The sequence below is a fragment of the Mytilus californianus genome, unplaced genomic scaffold (assembly GCF_021869535.1).
Source record: "Mytilus californianus isolate M0D057914Y unplaced genomic scaffold, xbMytCali1.0.p SCAF_7, whole genome shotgun sequence".
Taxonomy (NCBI): domain Eukaryota; kingdom Metazoa; phylum Mollusca; class Bivalvia; order Mytilida; family Mytilidae; genus Mytilus; species Mytilus californianus.
This window is the reverse complement of record NW_026262723.1, coordinates 84597717-84617399: the sequence shown is the minus strand read 5'-3', so window position 1 is coordinate 84617399 and position 19683 is coordinate 84597717. Positions and strand designations below refer to the sequence as shown.

General features: G+C 31.4%; 1 protein-coding gene and 1 long non-coding RNA gene across 16 annotated transcripts in view; one reads left to right on the top strand and one right to left on the bottom strand.

Moving 5' to 3' along the window:
- The window catches only part of LOC127707717 (RNA polymerase I-specific transcription initiation factor RRN3-like), a 214645-nt gene that overhangs the window by 187607 nt on the left and 7355 nt on the right, over window positions 1-19683 (top strand). For 4 of the 12 annotated variants that reach the window (XM_052212414.1, XM_052212411.1, XM_052212412.1 and 1 more), the window contains exons 2-14: window positions 1228-1362; window positions 2111-2167; window positions 3127-3216; window positions 5489-5624; window positions 7328-7463; window positions 8789-8957; window positions 9281-9358; window positions 9982-10132; window positions 13272-13402; window positions 14534-14664; window positions 15329-15504; window positions 17349-17457; window positions 18665-18808. In XM_052212414.1, the coding sequence (XP_052068374.1) occupies window positions 1294-1362; window positions 2111-2167; window positions 3127-3216; window positions 5489-5624; window positions 7328-7463; window positions 8789-8957; window positions 9281-9358; window positions 9982-10132; window positions 13272-13402; window positions 14534-14664; window positions 15329-15504; window positions 17349-17457; window positions 18665-18808 (1577 nt within the window). In that variant the 5' untranslated portion in view covers window positions 1228-1293. The other 8 variants (XM_052212422.1, XM_052212420.1, XM_052212419.1 and 5 more) reach the window with 8 other exon arrangements.
- Window positions 6092-6734, bottom strand: LOC127707753 (uncharacterized). 4 transcript variants are annotated; one of them, XR_007984994.1, is made up of 3 exons: window positions 6696-6734; window positions 6216-6375; window positions 6092-6135 (listed from the first exon to the last, which is right to left on the bottom strand). It is a non-coding gene; the product is annotated as an uncharacterized LOC127707753 (long non-coding RNA). The 4 variants fall into 4 exon arrangements; XR_007984993.1 differs by lacking the exon at window positions 6696-6734 and adding an exon at window positions 6616-6654; XR_007984995.1 differs by lacking the exon at window positions 6696-6734 and adding an exon at window positions 6536-6574.

The window sequence follows — 19683 nt, the reverse complement described above, 5'->3', positions numbered from 1 at the left end:
TTTCAAAATCCTCCTGGCCCCCCCCCCCCCCCCCCAAATATCAAATGGTCGTCCCCTAAGTTCAAAAGGATCGTTTTAAATTTAGATAATGTACAATTAAAGACAAACAAGAACGAATACCACAATGTACAAAACATTATAAACTTTATTTAAAGTAGGTTTGTGCATATTTTAACTAGCCCACAAAGTTATGACTCTTGACAGTTGAAAGGCTGTTTTGATAGACCTTATTGCTATTTTGAAATCTGTGACCTGAGAATTTGTGACACTTGTGCAATTGACGACAGACAACAATCTCTTTTCCTTTGTGGCGTCAGACATTTTCTCTTGTGACGTAAAAATTTTACAGGAACTTCTGTGATATCCATGGCCAGTAATGGCGGACTAATAGTGATAAGGTGATTATTTTGCTGTGACGCTTCCCTACCATGTCATAACTCGGAAACTATTTTTTTCATCTGGACTTTTGAGAGACATTTTTTGGCTAAAATTTGAGACCCAATTTTGCCATGAGATCTTTCATTTTGTCTTTATTGATGTATTCAAATTTTTGCATATGTACAAATTCTTAACTTTTTGTGTGCTTTTTGGATCTGGTGCAAAATATTTCCAGAAATCAGGTATCAAAAACCCCCTAGCCGATAATTAAAGTTTTAAATCTAAGATTCATAACTCTACCTCAAAAATACTTTACTTTTTACCATTAAATTAAAAAAACTTCTTTTATTAGTGTTATCACTGACTGTTTGAGTTGTGTATAATATACAAATGTAAATATGATTAAAAAACATGAACTGTTAATAACAAGTAATACATGTAATAGATGAAATTTTTTTTTCAAGTTTAAAGGGCCAGTAGATTTTAATTTTAGCTAGCCCTTAAAGATTTGGGCCAATAAACTTAAAAATGGTAAGTGACTAAGATTTACAGTAAAGCTATAGACATACACAATGACATAGTAAAGCTTATTTTAAACCTTTAAATAAAAGACAATGTGGGTATATGTGAATCAGACAGCAACCCAGCAACAAAAAACTATCAAAAGATATCTAGAGTTTAACATATGGTCATCAACAACAGACAGATGTCTAAGTGTCAAACTAAATTATCCTGAGTCTAGAAAAGTAGTCAAGCTTTGTTCCTTTTTCAATTCTGAATTGCCTAAACTTTACTTATTATATAATCCTGGAATTTCTAAGTACACAGTCACCATTTCTTTCTATATAGGTTTGGGTCTCACAACTATAGTTATTCATGTGAGATAATTCATCAGTTATTGAGTAATTGTAAAATATGGCCATGGCAACAAGCAGTAAATCTTCAAAAATGGACTTTGAATCTATACTTGAGAAACAAAAACAGGTAAGTTCAAATAAAAAGAAAGGTGAATTTATTTGTATAATGAGCAACACTTATGTAGGAACCATCACATGACAACCAATAAAGATATCAAATGAATGGTCTTTGATGAACTCAATAAAAGCTGGTAAAGATTGGGTCAACTTTCAGCTTTCTTGATTGTATTTATAACTGAAGAAAGCAAGTTTTCACAATTTGTGTATACATTCTGTTTAAAGAGTGATATAAAATGAAAGAATTTCAAGATGTAACATCATGAAATATTCAAAACCAGCTACTAGTATTTGATTATTTTTTTCATGGTTTATCTGACTAATTTCAGAGTATTTGAACCGTAGTAAAAATTTGTTATGTCTGACACAGTTTTCTTAAATGATTTTAAAGAAAAACATTTAAAGCCTTTATTCCATGTCAATCATGTCAATGGGAAGGACATTACAAGCAAAATTTGACAATGCAATATTATTTTGACATTTACAAGACGCGTCAAAGTAATTTTCATCTTTTTTTCTACTGGTATATATATATATATAAATACATGGTGAAAATGATTATTCATTTTAAGTGAAAAATGTAATTTATTATATGTGTAAATATACATTTAATGATTTTGTGCATCATAATCAAAATGATCTTACCAACATGATCTATGAAGGGCGATGTAACTATAAACTTTTTTAGCTCTGTATAGATGATTTAATTTAAGAATATTAATCATGTTAATTTGTACTAATTTCTGTTTATTGTGTAGGGTTACTATAAAGATTATGATTGGTTGACAAGCAGGTTAAGTGACCCTGATATAGAGGTAAGCTTACAACTAATACATGTACAAATTACAAGTATCTTCATCTGAATTTCACAAATTATTTGATTGATCTTTATTATTGTAAGAAGCCACTGGAAACACAAGTACAAAACGTATCTTCATCTGCCTTTCTCTAATTCTGATTATTTGATCTTTATTATTTTAAGAATTCCCTGGAAACACAAGTATCTTCATCCGCCTTTCAAGAAATCTGATTTTTAGAGTCCTCAAATGAGATATCTTTTACTTCAATTTGATTGAAATGTAGATCCTTTGTCGACGCTACGCTTACAAGGATCTAACCCTGCTCCATACTACTTTCTGTTTGAAATACTTTTCGGGATCATCTGGTTTTATTGTAAAGATAAACTCATAATAAAATTTGTATGCAGAAATTCATTTGGCTGATGTAATAATTACCAGGACAGAAAGTAGAACGGAGTGTTGTCAGATCCTTGCAAGCAAAGCTTGGACACAGGATCAGATTGCTTTCAGTTTGTCCTGTTTACAGACCTGTAAGGTCACATTATTTACCAAAATACTACTGTTCTTGGCCAAATATCTATAAACAAGATCAATTGTTAAAAGCTGCAAATAAAACTCTGACTATAAACTATGTAATTATCTAAAGGCAGCATGGAAAATGAGATGTCATATTATTACTTAACATTGTATCATGTCACGATGTGTGTTGTTTTCTGCTGTTTATCATTGTGTCAGATTTGTAATAAATGTTTTTGATTGCTATAGCATGTATATGCATTTCGCAAATAAACTCATCATTCATTCATTCATTCATTCATTTATTTCAGAGGGCTGTTACTAACTGACTTAACAGGTCACCTTATTTGAAATCTTCAATTACCATTATAATTTGCCTAGTTGTTGTGCACTTCAAGTAAAATATTGAGATATATTTCCTTATTTCCATCATTGATTTTGATAACATTTTATTTCAGACATCAGAGCTTCAGACTTACATTAGGAGCATTAGAAAATGTGTGACCCATCTTGACAGAGATTATGAAATATTAGTAGGAATTATGTTGGTAAGTTCATGCATATGTTCTGTGGGCACTCTCTTTCAGGAAAGTCATAATATATATGATTTCTTTTCTAAAAATGGCATTTAGATCATTAGTCAAATTTTGCATAGTAACTTTAAAATTAATGTCCAATTCTTTGATAGAATCTGCACTGATTTGATTAAACAATTACAGTTTGGTTAGCGGAATTAGCAGCTTCAGTCATTCTGTTAACTTAAAAAGAAATAATTTACACTTTTTCTACAAACATAAAAACTGAATGATCTTATTCTTTTTTAAAGTGTTACCCAAATTAGTTATAACTACAATTCGAAAAAAAAACCACAGCACATAGATTGAGTGTGTAGAAAAAGACTGGAGCTAAAGTTACTTTGCTTGCTGGCTGTACCATGAAACCAATAATACCTTTTCAGTGGGAGGAGCAAAATTATAAAAATGATAAAAACAATTCTTTATTTAAAGAGATATTCAATCATACATAAGTGTGATAGACTGAAAGTCACATCAGGAGATTGGGAAATTTTGGTCAGGAATTTAGACCTCGGAAATCAAGAAGTTTTTTATCAACATATTTTTTGGTCATAAATGTAACCATCTGAGGCAAAAATTTCCTTCTTTGTGTGTTTTTTCTTCAATATTCCATCTGAATGTCATATCAAAGTGTTTTTCCCCCCTTGAATCCTGTCTTTTTAAATGATATAAGCCTAAAGAATAATTGAGAAGAATGTGTTTTTGGTTTTGTTTTTTATTGTTGATTGTTGACTGCTTATGAATAAAGCACTATGATTTAACCTTTTCTATGAGTACAATTCATGCTTCCATCTTTTTTATTTGTATTCAGCAGTTCAGTATCATTTGCTTAGAGATATATGAAAGAAAAAATGCTGTACATTTACTACATAACTACATAATAAATAGATGAAAATTTACAAACAATAATAATAGTTTATATACTAATATATTAATTTAAGCAATTTATATATGACACTGTTATTTGAATGTCTCAAAACTTGAAGTGAATGTCTTGAAACACTGTGCCATTTAACAGGCTGGGGACACCATGCCAAATGGGGAATATAAAAATAACAAGATGTGGTATGATTGCCAATTAGACAACTCTCCACAAGAGACCAAATGACACAGAAATAAACAACTATAGGTCACCGTACGGCCTTCAACAATGAGTAAAACACATACCGCATAGTCAGCTATAAAAGGCTCTGAAATGACAAATGTAAAACAATTCAAACAAGAAAACTAACGGCCTGATTTATGTACAAAATAATGAATGAAAAACAAATATGATATACAGCAACAAAAGACAACCACTAAATTACAGGCTCCTGACTTGGGACAGGCACATACAGAATGTGGCGGGGTTAAGCTAGTTTGAAGGCTCGCCAACCCTCCCCCTAAGCTGGGACAGTGGTGTAACAGTAAGAACAAACAATAAAAATCAGTTGAATAGGGCTTAACTCATCAGATCGATACAAAGAAATACATCTTACAAAAACACAGACATGACAGAGTGGACGTGGCAGGGTACTTATACATCTCCACAACAAAAAGACACTTAAGTACAGATTTGAGAGCACTTACAGTTACTGACAGCTAGTTCAAAGCCAATAACAACTAATAAAAAAAAATCGTGCATCTAAGACTAAAATATCAATCATTACACATCCAACATCTAATGGATTTAGTGTAAAGAAGTCATTATCAGTCAGAGAAAAACAGGACCTTGCACAATGCCAAGATACAGGTATCGACAGATTTTAGAGCCATGAAAGTGCATATGTATATAAAAATAATATTTAGTTTGATTTTAATTTCCTGAAATGCCTGATAACAAAATCAATATTAATACCAATAAAAACAATATTCAAAGATCTAATTATAGTGTTGAATTGGTAACCTTTTAGAATAAGCTTATAGTATTTCCCCAAAGGAGTACTTCTAACCAAAAGAGGGAAACATTTCTAGTGTTAAATTTTTTTTTCAAGACACATTTTATATTTGAAATTGCATAATTTATAGTTACTAACATCTACGTCATTTGGTCTCTGGCGGATAATTGTCTCATTGGTAATCATACCACATCTCCTTATTTTATATTTTGAAATGTTATATGATTTTGGTGCAGAATATGAAATAAATAACACACATTGCATCATATACATAAATCTAGGTGAGGTAAACAGACTCTTTTGAACATTTTAGGTCTAGATTATATAATTCTTGAGTTGAAAAAAAATCAGAATTTTTTTAATTTCAGAAACTGAATTGGGCAACTAGAGAATCATGCCTCATAAAAGAATATCAAGCTTTTTTACTGAATTTAGTATCAGCTCACACATACTACCTTAGAGCTGGAGTTAGGATGCTTGTCAAACATTTTATGTCACATCTTAGTAAGTATATGTATCAGCTCACACATACTACCTTAGAGCTGGAGTTAGGATGCTTGTCAAACATTTTATGTCACATCTTAGTAAGTATATGTATCAGCTCACACATACTACCTTAGAGCTGGAGTTAGGATGCTTGTCAAACATTTTATGTCACATCTTAGTAAGTATATGTATCAGCTCACACATACTACCTTAGAGCTGGAGTTAGGATGCTTGTCAAACATTTTATGTCACATCTGAGTAAGTATATGCATCAGCTCACACATACTACCTTAGAGCTGGAGTTAGGATGCTTGTCAAACATTTTATGTCACATCTTAGTAAGTATATGCATCAGCTCACACATACTACCTTAGAGCTGGAGTTAGGATGCTTGTCAAACATTTTATGTCACATCTGAGTAAGTATATGCATCAGCTCACACATACTACCTTAGAGCTGGAGTTAGGATGCTTGTCAAACATTTTATGTCACATCTTAGTAAGTATATGTATCAGCTCACACATACTACCTAAGAGCTGGAGTTAGGATGCTTGTCAAACATTTTATGTCACATCTGAGTAAGTATATGCATCAGCTCACACATACTACCTTAGAGCTGGAGTTAGGATGCTTGTCAAACATTTTATGTCACATCTTAGTAAGTATATGCATCAGCTCACACATACTACCTTAGAGCTGGAGTTAGGATGCTTGTCAAACATTTTATGTCACATCTGAGTAAGTATATGCATCAGCTCACACATACTACCTGAGAGCTGGAGTTAGGATGCTTGTCAAACATTTTATGTCACATCTTAGTAAGTATATGTATCAGCTCACACATACTACCTTAGAGCTGGAGTTAGGATGCTTGTCAAACATTTTATGTCTCATCTTAGTAAGTATATGTATCAGCTCACACATACTACCTTAGAGCTGGAGTTAGGATGCTTGTCAAACATTTTATGTCACATCTTAGTAAGAATATGCATCAGCTCACACATACTACCTTAGAGCTGGAGTTAGGATGCTTGTCAAACATTTTATGTCTCATCTTAGTAAGTATATGTATCAGCTCACACATACTACCTTAGAGCTGGAGTTAGGATGCTTGTCAAACATTTTATGTCACATCTTAGTAAGTATATGCACATGTACATTATTTGATGTATCTTTACTGAATCATTTTAGTCAAGGATTAGCAAGACAATGAAAAGATTAAGACATGCAGCCAAAGAATATAATTGCTGTCGTATGGATGAGAGTCACTGACCTGCAAATTCTGAAGGCTAGAAACATGCATTTTTTTTCTAGACAAATATATTAATATATAAGGCAACTTTGACCAACAGCTTTCCTGTTAACAAAGTTCTTTTAAATTCCAAAATGGGCACTTGCAGAACTTTACCATTATATGAATAGAATTAATGTTTGAATAAATCTTCATATCTACAAATGTATAATGTCAGATATTGATAAAACTTAACATAGTTGTCATGGTTGTAGAACATTACATGAGGATGTTCACTAAGGAATATAATCCTGATCCAAAGTATTTAAGGGGAGATGAGCAAAAGAACTTTAAAAACCTTAATTTATTAATAGTAGCGCCAGGGGATAGCCTTTTGTGATTTCATTTACAGTTCTAGATGTTTTTGTGTGTTTTTAAATTTTGTTGTTATTATTTTATTTAACAGTTTAATGTACTAATTTTTTTTCAGCACTAGTTACTAACACAGGAGATGGTGGTGATAAAAAAGTCATGGTAACAGTTGATGATTCACTGAGACAGAAACATGATTTAATGTTTGTAAATGTTCATCTGGTTCTTAAAGCCATTACACAGATAGTACCTATGTGAGTATTGTTACTTTTAAATATGTTTGTCTGTGTTTGCTGTTTAAAACACCTTTTTCTGCATTTACTAAAATTCTATTCACTTGAAAGGGTCTGTTTGGTGGTGATATATAGGGCAGTGTTCTCCCCAGCATTTTCAAATTTATATTAACTTTTGTTATCAAATGTATCCAGATAGCACCATGGTAGCATGGTGCTTTAATAAACTGATTAAAATACATATCCTGTGTCCATGCTTCCCTTATAAGGATCTGACAACACTCTGTCCTACTTTCTGTTCTGATAAAATTTATATCAACCAATGAAATTTAGCCTCCAAATTTTTGAAGGTGTGTATCATTATAACAAAACCTGACGATCCCGAAGTTAGAATGGAGCATTTTCAGATCCTTGTAAGCGAATCATGGCCATAGGATCTGTATTTTAATCAGATTGGTGCTATAAAGCCCTGTGGATAAACCTACAGTGTTTTTACTTACCAAACAAAACCAGACATCCCAGACAACAAATAGTTTGGATAACATTTTATACTAATATACATGATAAATAGGATGAAAAGGTACTATTATTCTTTAATTTCGGAATAGCAAGGTTTGTTTAGATCTGACTATTAGAGATATGCCATAAACACCAAATTCCCTCAAAGACAAAAAAAAAAATAGAAAAAAGAAAAGACATGACATGACTAAATACAGCCACTAAGGAGGAACCTAACTTTGGGCAGATACATGAATATATATGGCAGGGTAAAACAAGGTTTTTTTTAGATACAAGTAAGATATTTTGTTCCTTTGGTATTTTTTTTTGCTTTGTTCCATTGGTATTTATTTATCCAAAGTTATGCATCTTTGAACTTAAAAAAAAAATTGTCCTATTGAGTACTTTCTATTTCATTAAAACTTCCCCTTAATGTTTTATTCTATATGCATCAAACTGGGTACAATATTAGATCTATATATACAGATATGCAATTGTTATTCTGGTACATTGAGATGTTTTCAGAAGCAGGTGATATTATACCCTTTTTCTGAACAGTTTCTGATTTTATTTAGATGCATTTGTCAAGTATACACTAATATTTTTAATGGGTCATCAATACTATGGTAATAGAGAAATTTATGATCTCTTCAACCTTAAAAACTTACAAACAATAATAGTGAATAAAAAAGTGTATGGCTAAGCCTATATATTCTAGGTAGATGAAAACATTCTTACAACATTAAAGAGAAAAAAATCTACATCCTCTTTCAAGAAATCATCATTTTTTGTGAACTTTAGCAGATATTTCTTTCCACTCCCTTTGTAAATTTTTCTTTATTTTTCAGGACTCCAAAAGTATTGATACCATTACTGGGTGAGATGTTTCCATTCTTCAATAAGGATGTTTATATACAGGAATGTTATGTCAAAAATCTCTTACAGATTACACATTATTTACCAAATATGAGGCAAAAAATTCTGGAAATTGTCATTGAAAGATTACTTAAATTTGATGTAAGTGTAACTTCTTGTTTGAATAAAATTATTTTCCTTTTCAACAAGTCAAACTCAGTTTACCTATTGAACTGTTATTATAGGCTAGATTTGACACTTCATGGTCTATGTGATTGACATGATTTTTTCATTATTACAAGAAAATTATGATTTACTTTAAAATAGTGATTTTAAACTTATGAAACTTTTATAGCAAAATATAGAGAAATGGAAGTGGGTCATTGCCCAGAAAACATTTTGCTTTCTTAATTCTTACCTGCTTTGAAAAGAAAAAAAATGAAAGTGGTAGCATTTGGAAATTTGAGTATTACATTTGTCTACAGGTCAGATCTCCTAGAGAAGAAATAGAAGAATTACAGAGAGAGGAGGATGAAGACATGGAAGATATCATATTTGAAATGGTAAAATAACACATTAATTTATGAATGAATGTACATGTAGGGCATGTGTTGACAGTGTTGTTTTGTAATTGAAATCTTGGATTAATTATTCCTGTTCATTTTGATGCAACTTTGTCAATTATGTCTTGACAACATCTATTGATGTGTGAGGTCAGAGAAGTGAAAATGCAAAATTTATTTTACATATGACTGGGAAATTAGGGTGTTTCATTGCAACCAGTTTTATAAACCATTATTATGTTTATCTGCTTTGGATTCTGATTGCTGTTCAACTATTATTTCTTATGTCATAAACATTCTTTGTTATTTTCATTGTGATGCCATGGAAAATGGTCACACCCATATGACATGACCACATGAATTGCATGGAAAGAACTTTTTTTTACCCTTGTGTAGTTTTATAAACTATTCTTTTATTCTTGAGAGTAGTTCATGCTATCATGCCTCTATTCAAGTAATAAGAATTGTCACAGTTATAGATTTATGTTGGAATAATTTTAGAATGGAGTATAAATTAAAGTTATATTAGTTATAACTTATAAGTGAAAGGATATTATCCATTTTTCATACCTAAATGAAAAAACTTGAATACACTAAATGAAATGTGGTTTGTTTTAATATAGGATGACGTCTCAGTACAGAAAGAAATAGTATCATCAGTAGACATGCTGTCAATAGTAGAAACAGTACCAATGACTCACAAAGAGGGACATAAACTAGACATTCTAATGGAGGTCACATTCAGATACATACAGAATTCGTGTTACTCTGAAGGTATAAATGCATTTATGTATCATGTTTTGCTTTTAAAGTCATATGAAACTTCAAATTTAAAAAAAAGTTGAACATGTTTTATATACTTGAATGGCTAAGTTTTACTTTAAAACAAGTGTATGTGAACTTTCTTGTAACAGAAAATCATTTATATTATCAAAATCCTCATAAATGTACTGCTATTGAATTACTCACTTTCCGTTTTCTAATTCGATTTTGTGTTAAATGTACTCTCTTACAAAAAATAGTTTTTGGTAAAACTTGTTCCCTATGTTCTTTTAGCAAAAATACCCTAAGATATGTTATATACAAATTAGATATGGAAAAAAATATATATCTATCTGAACTGCTTACTTGTTAGCTTGGAATTTTTGTTGCTAACTAAAATGTAAATACAACAAAGATTGATGACTGAACTCTTCTTTAATATTTATAAATCAAATGGAAATAAAAACTCTATACAGGAAGAAAAAAAAACCATCAAACACTAACATAAAACATAAGATTCGTTGGCTTTAATTGTTTATAATAATGAAAAATTATGGCTTATTGAACCAAGTTTTCAATCATTGCAGACCTTTTCAGCAAATGTTAAAGTGTTTACATATCAACAGGACATGATTGAATCTATGTTCTCTACTTTTGTCTTATATCTGACTAAATGCATACATTTACTTTTTATACTGGTATATTGGTATATTGGTATGACGTTGGCGTCGTCGTCGTCGTCGTCGTCGTCCGAAGACACATTGGTTTTCGCACTCTAACTTTAGTTTAAGTGAATGGATCTCTTTGAAATTTTACCATAAGGTTCAATACCACAAAAGGAAGGTGGGGATTGATTTTGGTGGTTATGGTACCAACAGTTAAGGAATTAGGGGCCAAAAAGGGGCCAAAAATAAGCATTTTTTAGTTTCCAGACAATAACTGTGGAACGGTGTATGGATCTCTCTGAAATTATACTACAAGTTTCCATACCACAAAGGGATGGTTAGGATTTGCTTTGGGGCTCAACCCGTTTAGGAATTAGGGGCAAAAAAGGGGGAAAAACAAGGTTGTCCTGGTTAATGGACAAATACTTTAGTACAAAACATAATTTAAAGCAGTGTAAGGGAGATAAATCAAATACATCATTGAAATTATCTCCCTTACACTGCTTTTAAATTATGTATAAAGTAATGGTTAATGAATAATTAAGATAATTTAAAACAGTGCAAGGGAGGTAATCCAAATACAACGTTTTGGTTACTTCCCTTACACTGCTTTTAAATTATGTTTAAAGAAATGCATATTTATAAAGGAAGACCAGTAAAAATATCTGCAAATGTTGCATCTTTTTTTTTTACAAAAAAATCCATATGAAAGATTTGACACTATATTTTAAATTCTATTACAAAATAGATTAAGTTAGCACTTTGGTAAATTTAAATGGGTAATTATGGTTGCATACTCCATTGGAAATTTGAATTGAGATTATGATCATATCTTGAGGGAAAGAATTTTTTGGGGGAAAAAAAGGGGGGGGGGGGGTAAAAAGAAATTGTGGGGGGTCAATTTTTTCTCATTTCAGATTTCAGAAATTAAAAAGAATTATTCTTCGAATATTATTTTTTTTTCAAATTTCAAACATTGAAAAATTTCAAGGAGTAATCTTTAATTGCTCAGTATGGCGCATTAGATTTGTAAAATCTTTGACCACATTTTTTTATTTGTTATGCCGAATCTAACCGTGTATTTAGATTTTTAATTTTGGGTCCAGTTTTCAAATTGGTCTACATTAAGGTCCAAAGGGTCCAAAATTAAACTTGTTTGATTTCAACAAAAATTGAATATATGGGGTTCTTTGATATGCTGAATCTAACCATGTATTTAGATTTTTTATTTGTGGACCCCGCTATCAAATTGGTTCATATTGAGGTCAAAAGGGTCCAAAATTAAACTTCGTTTGATTTCATCAAAAATTGAATTATTGGGGTTCTTTGATATGCCAAATCTAACGGTGTATTTAGATTTTTAATTTTGGGTCCTGTTTTTTAAATTGGTCTACATTAAGGTCCAAAGGGTCCAAAATTAAACTTAGTTTGATTTTAACAAAAATTGAATTTTTGGGGTTCTTTGATATGCTGAATCTAAACATGTGTTTAGATTTTTGATTATGGGCCCAGTTTTCAAGTTTGTCCAAGTTGGGGTCCAAAATTAAACTTTGTTTGATTTCAACAAAAATTGAATATATGGGGTTCTTTGATATGCTGAATCTATACATGTATTTAGATTTTAGATTTTTGGCCCAGTTTTCAAGTTGGTCCAAATTGGGGTCCAAAATTAAACTTTGTTTGATTTCAACAAAAATTGAATATATGGGGTTCTTTGATATGCTGAATCTAACCATGTATTTAGATTTTTTATTTGTGGGCCCGCTATCAAATTGGTTCATATTGAGGTCAAAAGGGTCCAAAATTAAACTTTGTTTGATTTCATCAAAAATTGAATTATTGGGGTTCTTTTATATGCCAAATCTAACCGTGTTTTTAGATTTTTAATTTATGGTCCAGTTTTTAAATTGGTCTACATTAAAGTCCAAAGGGTCCAAAATTAAACTTAGTTTGATTTTAACAAAAATTGAATTCTTGGGGTTCTTTGATATGCTGAATCTAAACATGTGTTTAGATTTTTGATTATGGGCCCAGTTTTCAAGTTTGTCCAAGTTGGGGTCCAAAATTCAACTTTGTTTGATTTCAACAAAAATTGAATATATGGGGTTCTTTGATATGCTGAATCTAACCATGTAATTTGATTTTGGACATTGGACCATAATAGGTAAATTAAAAAACTTCAAGTTCTTAGACCACATTCTTTCTGTGTCAGAAACCTATGCTGTGTCAAATATTTAATCACAATCCAAATTCAGAGCTGTATCAAGCTTGAATGTTGTGTCCATACTTGTCCCAACTGTCCAGGGTTCGACCTCTGCGGTCGTATCAAGCTGCGCCCAGCGAAGCATTTTATTTACATTTTTTTTTAAGTTTCCTGCTCTTTTTATTGAAGAGTTTTCATTTTTGAAAGTTGCAAATGTTCGTTGCATGTTACCAAACATTTTAATGAAAACTTTAAAGATAATGTATTTGTTTTTTTCTTGCAGGAGAGTTGAATTGGGAAGCTACCAAGTTATTATACAGAGAATTGTTACTGATTTTTGAGACATCAATTTTACCTACCCATGCCTCCTGTCATGTGCAGTTTATTATGTTTTATATTTGTAGTTTAAAGCAGGTAAATTTATAAGTTGATTTCCTTTCTGTTTTTTTTTCTGATTAAGACTAAAATTAAATGTAAAGTAAAATATTTTAGTGCAATGATTACTGATATTGGTTTCTTTTGTTTCTATTTCTTTTTTTTAAATTGGTTACTAAAAGTTACAAGGGATCTGACAGTTGAAATAATCCTTTTCAAATGTGCCAGGTACCTTCAAAATATGTTATAGTTAAGCATTGAAAGAGCACTTGCTTGTTAAACATTGAAAGTGAATATTTTATACCCCTGGCAAACAAAGCTTTGTGTATATAAATCACCATTTCTGTCTGTCTCTGTCATAAAGGAAATGTAATCCCAGTCCAAAATGGTAAAGGGGAAATAATCAATTTCGATGTCAATTTTGATTTGATGTACTGATTATAATCTTGGGTTGGGGCATGGCTTCCATAACGGCCGTATTGTCTAGAGAAGTCTGGGAAATTATATTCTCGTCTAGTTGTGCAGAGCCTGAATAGGACATCAAACATGTGTTTGCCATTTTGATATAATTCAGAAAAAAATGGTTATTCGATCTTTTTGACCTGACCTTTTGCCTTAAATAGTCAAACATTTCCATTCATAAAAGTGACATGATGAATAAGTACTATACAACATGCCCTACTTTAATACCCCTCATTACAATCAATGTTAATTAGTTGTCTGAAAGCTGAAATTTACCTGTTCACTCGACAGGTAAACTATTTTGTACCTGACATAAATTGGTCTATTTAAAGTTATTTTTTCAAATTTCACTGTTTTGCATCTTATAAATTTAAAAAAAATGATTTAGTCCATCAGAAATACATATTATCATATCAATTGATGATCAATTAAAAAATGTAGTAAAAAATTGACAGAACCACATTGCTTGAACTAGTACACATGTGCGATGGTGTAAGGTTTTATTATGCATCCAAATTCTTCAAAAATGCAAAAAATATCATTGAAACCTTTATCTTAAGTTCATTTTTAATTATTTTCTTGAAGAAATAACATGGACAGAACTACTGAAACTCAATTGTACTTTGCAAATGTACACAGATTTTACATATCTGTCTTTGGTTTGTGTTTTGCAGCAGTGTATGATTTAGCTTATCATTTATATTTCAGCCTATTTGTGATGGATTTTTAGATTATTTATGGAAGAAAGTGCAGAATCCTATTGCCCAACCTGTATATAGACAAATATCTGTATGTTATATAGGAAGTCTTCTTTCTAGAGGAATATTTGTTCCAATAAGGTATTGTTTGTTACACCAAATACTGTCTTTTGTATACTGTAGAATTTATGTTTTATTGAATCACAGAATGCAGATGTGTATTACATTGATTTAGTCTTGTTTTCAAGATATACATGTACGTTAATAAATTCCAATTTGACTTTAATGGCTTTTTTTCCTGTTTTAAAATTAATTCAACTCTGCAATTATAATTTGATATGAGTTATTCCCCCTTCCTTGAAATTAGTACTTGGGTTACAGCAATGAACAATGATGTGAAGTAGATATAATCTTGTTTATTTTAGTTGTATACTGTATTTTCTGGATTATAATTTAGTTTTTATTAAGAATTACAATGTCAGTAAAGAAACCTGGAATACGGAGGTAAACATAGTAGTCATTAAAAAAGAGGCAGATAAAATAATAACCAAAGGGATGCTCAAACTCATAAGTCTAAGACAAACAGACAACACCATGGGAAAAAAACGAAAAAATAAACAACATTAGTATTCCTACATGTCCTATTACAACCAACAGCTTGTCTTAATTTTATGAAAGATTTCAGGAAAAATATATCTTGTCAATTGATAAAAAATAATATTGGTAGACTTTCACTTGTATATGGACGCTTGATGTTTATTTTTTTGTTATGTACAGGTATTTTAGTTTGTCTTTATATTTTCAGTACAGTAAAAACCTGTTTAGAATTGATGAGTACTTGGATACACAAGTATTTAGACCAGACAGGAGATGAGTCCCTGTTTGCAGATGTGACTCATCATGGGCCATTTTATGCTGTTGTTCAGGCCATACTTTATGTATTTGTATTTAGGAATAAAGATATATTTGAATCTCGTAAAGGTAGGAACAATAAGAATTTTTTTCAATTTTTTTTATAATTTTTTCTGTAAAATATCAGTAGGTATTGTTGAACAAACTATATTATAAGAAAATAATCATGCACATCTTGTTAATGGAAATTTCTTGAAAAATATTAATAGATTTTTTGGGAAAGATTGGAACTTGTTCCAATTCTTTCCTAAGGCTCCGGCCTCCTAAACAGAAAGTAGACAGATTAGCTACCATTTGTGCAAAATCTATACACACTGAAAGATATTTTCCAATGATTCTCATGTATGTGTACAAATGTACATATGAACTGGAAAATTTGGGTTATATCTTTAGACCAGTTCATTCAAGTATCTATTATCTTTTATTTGGTCAGTTTGCTGGCTAATTTTGTCAATTTTATTAGGTTAGAGTACTGATACACTACCAGAATGATTGACAACTGTTAATTTCTGCTAACAATCAGAGACAAGGTGGAGCCTTAACTTGAATGTCCAGCCAATTTAAATGTCAATCATATTGACCAAATTACTTGTTGATATCAGTCTTACATAATTAAGTAGACACTTTTTCAACTCAATACGATTCTTGACCTCATTAATTAGCAAATTTCGATGTTAAGTTTTTCTGCTTAAGTCAGTTACCGTAATCGGGCTTGAATAGTTCGCACTGGTACATAGTCCGCACCGCCTTCTCCCCACGAAATTTCAGGTAAAAAAACTTTTTGTAACTGTTAGAAAAGGTCTAATGAAACTCCGGTAATTTTAAATCGTATGTGGTCGTTTGCGGTATTTTCTTGGAAAAACCTATTTTCCATCGCCAAACAGAAGCTGAAACTGCTTGTAAATGGTTCTAAAACACTTCACGCTGGTTAAAATAAGTCTAAATCACACAAAAAACAATTTAGAAACTTGTGTATGTTAAAACCGAAAGTTTGAAAAGCACGTGTAAAAGATGAAAAAACCCGGTGAGAGTCGAAATCCGTACATAATAGATATCACTATAATACGACTATGAAAGTAAAACAGTTCCCTCCTTATGTAACAGTGTTTAATATATCTATCACATTAATGTTTGAAGGGTCTTAAGCTAATACAAAACATATTTGTCAATAGGAAACACCAAAACGGAACGAATAATAACCGATTACGTTTTGTAGTTTACACATCGTAAGCTGGTTTACGGTTGTCTTTTTTTAACTTTTTTTGTACGATTCATTCAAGCAGATACCAGTTTATATTTAGCAATGCATTGAAAAGAAACGAGAATTTTGTAATGAAGCATTTAATTTTTAAATTTATCAGTATTAATTTGATATTGAATAAAAAAAATAACTTATTAATATGGATTGAGTAAAATTATTGGTTTTGAAAAATGATAAGAGCGCCCTCTACAACGTCAATAACAAACATGGCGGAACGTAAGCAAACCACATCGCGAGATTGAAATTTTCTCTCTTATTTCTTGCTTATTGTACTCTATAGTCCGCACCCCTGCTGTCAGGGTCAATTTTGGAGAATAAAACCGCGGACTATACAAGCCTTTTAACGACTACTTGAGATAGATCAATGATATTTTGTATAAAGTTACATTACTGTCTGTACATCTCAGTTTGTTGACCATTTTCAGGCCCTGCTCACTAGATCATGGTCCAATAACTGAATTAATAAGCAATGTTGCTGTCCATCAGATTGTCTTTTTTCTGAATTGTATGCCCATAGGCAAGACATATCTCTGTTTATTTAATCTTTTTTTTTGTGATTTCAAAATTAAGAAACTAAAAATAATATAAACATAATGAAAGTTTATAATACTGTGCAATAATTTGTGTTAATTTGTGTTTATCTTTTATCTAGGTTTGAAATGGGCAGAAAAATTAAACTTTCAGAGAATAGTTACCTGTCGACTTAACCCATTAAAGTTTTGCTTACCTGTGATAGTACAGACCTTTGCTTCAGTTGCAAGGTAAATGTGAATTCTCTTGTATTATCTGTACTTTTTATGCATTATTTCCTGACAGGTTTTCTAACATATATTTTGATGTCTCCTGTGGTTGAATAAATGATTATATTGTGTCTGTATTTTATAGTGAGATTATTAGGCAAATTTGTTGGACTTCTTTGTCTTTTACAATCTGTAATTTGTAAATATTACCCTGTATCTGCATGGATGTAGTGTTATTGGCATTTAGCAAAGCATTCTACTGGAACATGTGCTGAGGACCATCACAATGATGTGTTAGGTTTAGCTCTGTGTTGAAGGTCAATGGGACTTTTAAGATGAAGAACAACAATGAGAGGATGGCTCCTTTTGTTCTTGGTTTTGTCAAGTGCCTGAAGGGATATTTTGTCCTGATTTAATACACCATACTTCTTAATCGTTGAAGTTGACACAAATGGCCATCTCAATCTTGATGGGATATGTAAATTCTTTATTTCATCTCAGTTTGAAAGAGATTGTAGATAGCCAAATTCTTTTTTCATGTTCCAATGATTTGAAGTAGTTACATATTCAGTTTAAAGTTGTCTTAGATAAAAACTGCAAATGCTTTTGGAAGATGTGTATTATTTATTGATGTTTATCAAACACTGCAATCTACTGCTTAAATATTTATATTGATATGATATAGAAGTCTTCACTTCCTCATTACAGACCTTCCAGTATCTGGCAACAAAAGTGATGGAAGTGCTGGGTATTTAATATATTTGTTATTTCATGTAAGATGAAATCTTTCATTTCATGCTCTTTGCTAGTTTTTACATGGATGACATTATTTTTATCAATAAATGTACCCGCAAACAAAGATAATTCTATTTCTAGGGGAAGGGGTCCTATATAGGAATCACCCTGCCTGTCTGTCCATTTGCTTTGTAAGCACTACTCCTTCATACCTACTAGACAGATTTTGATGAAACTTTACACAGTTGTGGAACACTACCTAAGAATGTGCAGATAGAACAATAATCTTGGTCCAACATGTTAAACATAATAGAATTTCCTTACTTATATATAGACTAATAGTATTGTTGGGCAAGGTATCCTTTTGTGGGTTTCTCAAAGTTCTAATTTTCAATGAGTTTAAACTCAGGTGTAAAATATTGACAAGTATTATGATTAATATTAGTATGTTTAGATGAGCAGATAACTTAAATTTTTAATTGTCTGATTTCAGGAGTCACCAGCTAGCTTTCTGTGATACTATAATAGAAAGAAATAACAGACAAGTACTACCTGTTGCCTGTACCAATGGGAACTTAGATTTTGCAGGAAAAATCTTGGATTCTTTCTTCCCTTTTGATCCTTATATATTAAGCAGGTAATAGTTATTTTATACTAAATGATCAGTCTACAATGTGTTTTATCTATTTTCCTTTTTTTAGCTCACTTGGACCAAAAGTCCAAGTGAGCTTTTCTCATCACTTGGCATTCGTTGTCTGTCGTTTCTCTTGATCATCGTCTTTGTTTCGTCCGTTACCTTTTTACAAAAATCTTCTCCTCTGAAACTACTGTACCAAATTAACCAAATTGCCACTTGTGCTTGGGGTATCTAGTTTAAATTTTTTACTGATGACCCCGCCTGCCAACCAAGATAGCTGACATGGCTAAAAATAGAACATAGGGGTAAAATGCAAGTTTTGTCTTTTATTTTGAAAATTAAAAAAGAGAAAATCTGATAAGGGCTTAAATTTTGAACTCTGCCAATTGTCCATCTATGTCAAAACTGTCCGGGGACTTCTTATAGGAGTAATTGCCCTGAAATGACAAATTTTACCATTCTTTTTTCATTTTTGCCTTTTATCTTGAAAACTTTAATAGACATAGAGAAACTTTAAACTGCAAAAATGGTCAGCAAGACAAGATCTACAAATAAGTCAAAATGGTTGAAATCTTCAGTTGACTCCTTATTGGAGTTATTGCCCTTTGATGATGATTTTTACCAATTTTTTGCGTTTTTATTATGCCCCCGCCGTAGCAGAGGGGTGATTAAGTTTTACCCTTGTTCGTCTGTATGTCCATCCGTCTGTACGAACATATGTCCGTAGGTCCCAAAATTGGTTTCCTTTCTCTAACTTTAGTTTGCCTCAACCAAATGTTATGAAACTTATACACAATGCTTATTACCACAAAACACAGATCAAGTTTGAATTTTGGTGGCATCACTTTTACCGTTCTACAGTTATGCCCCTTTAC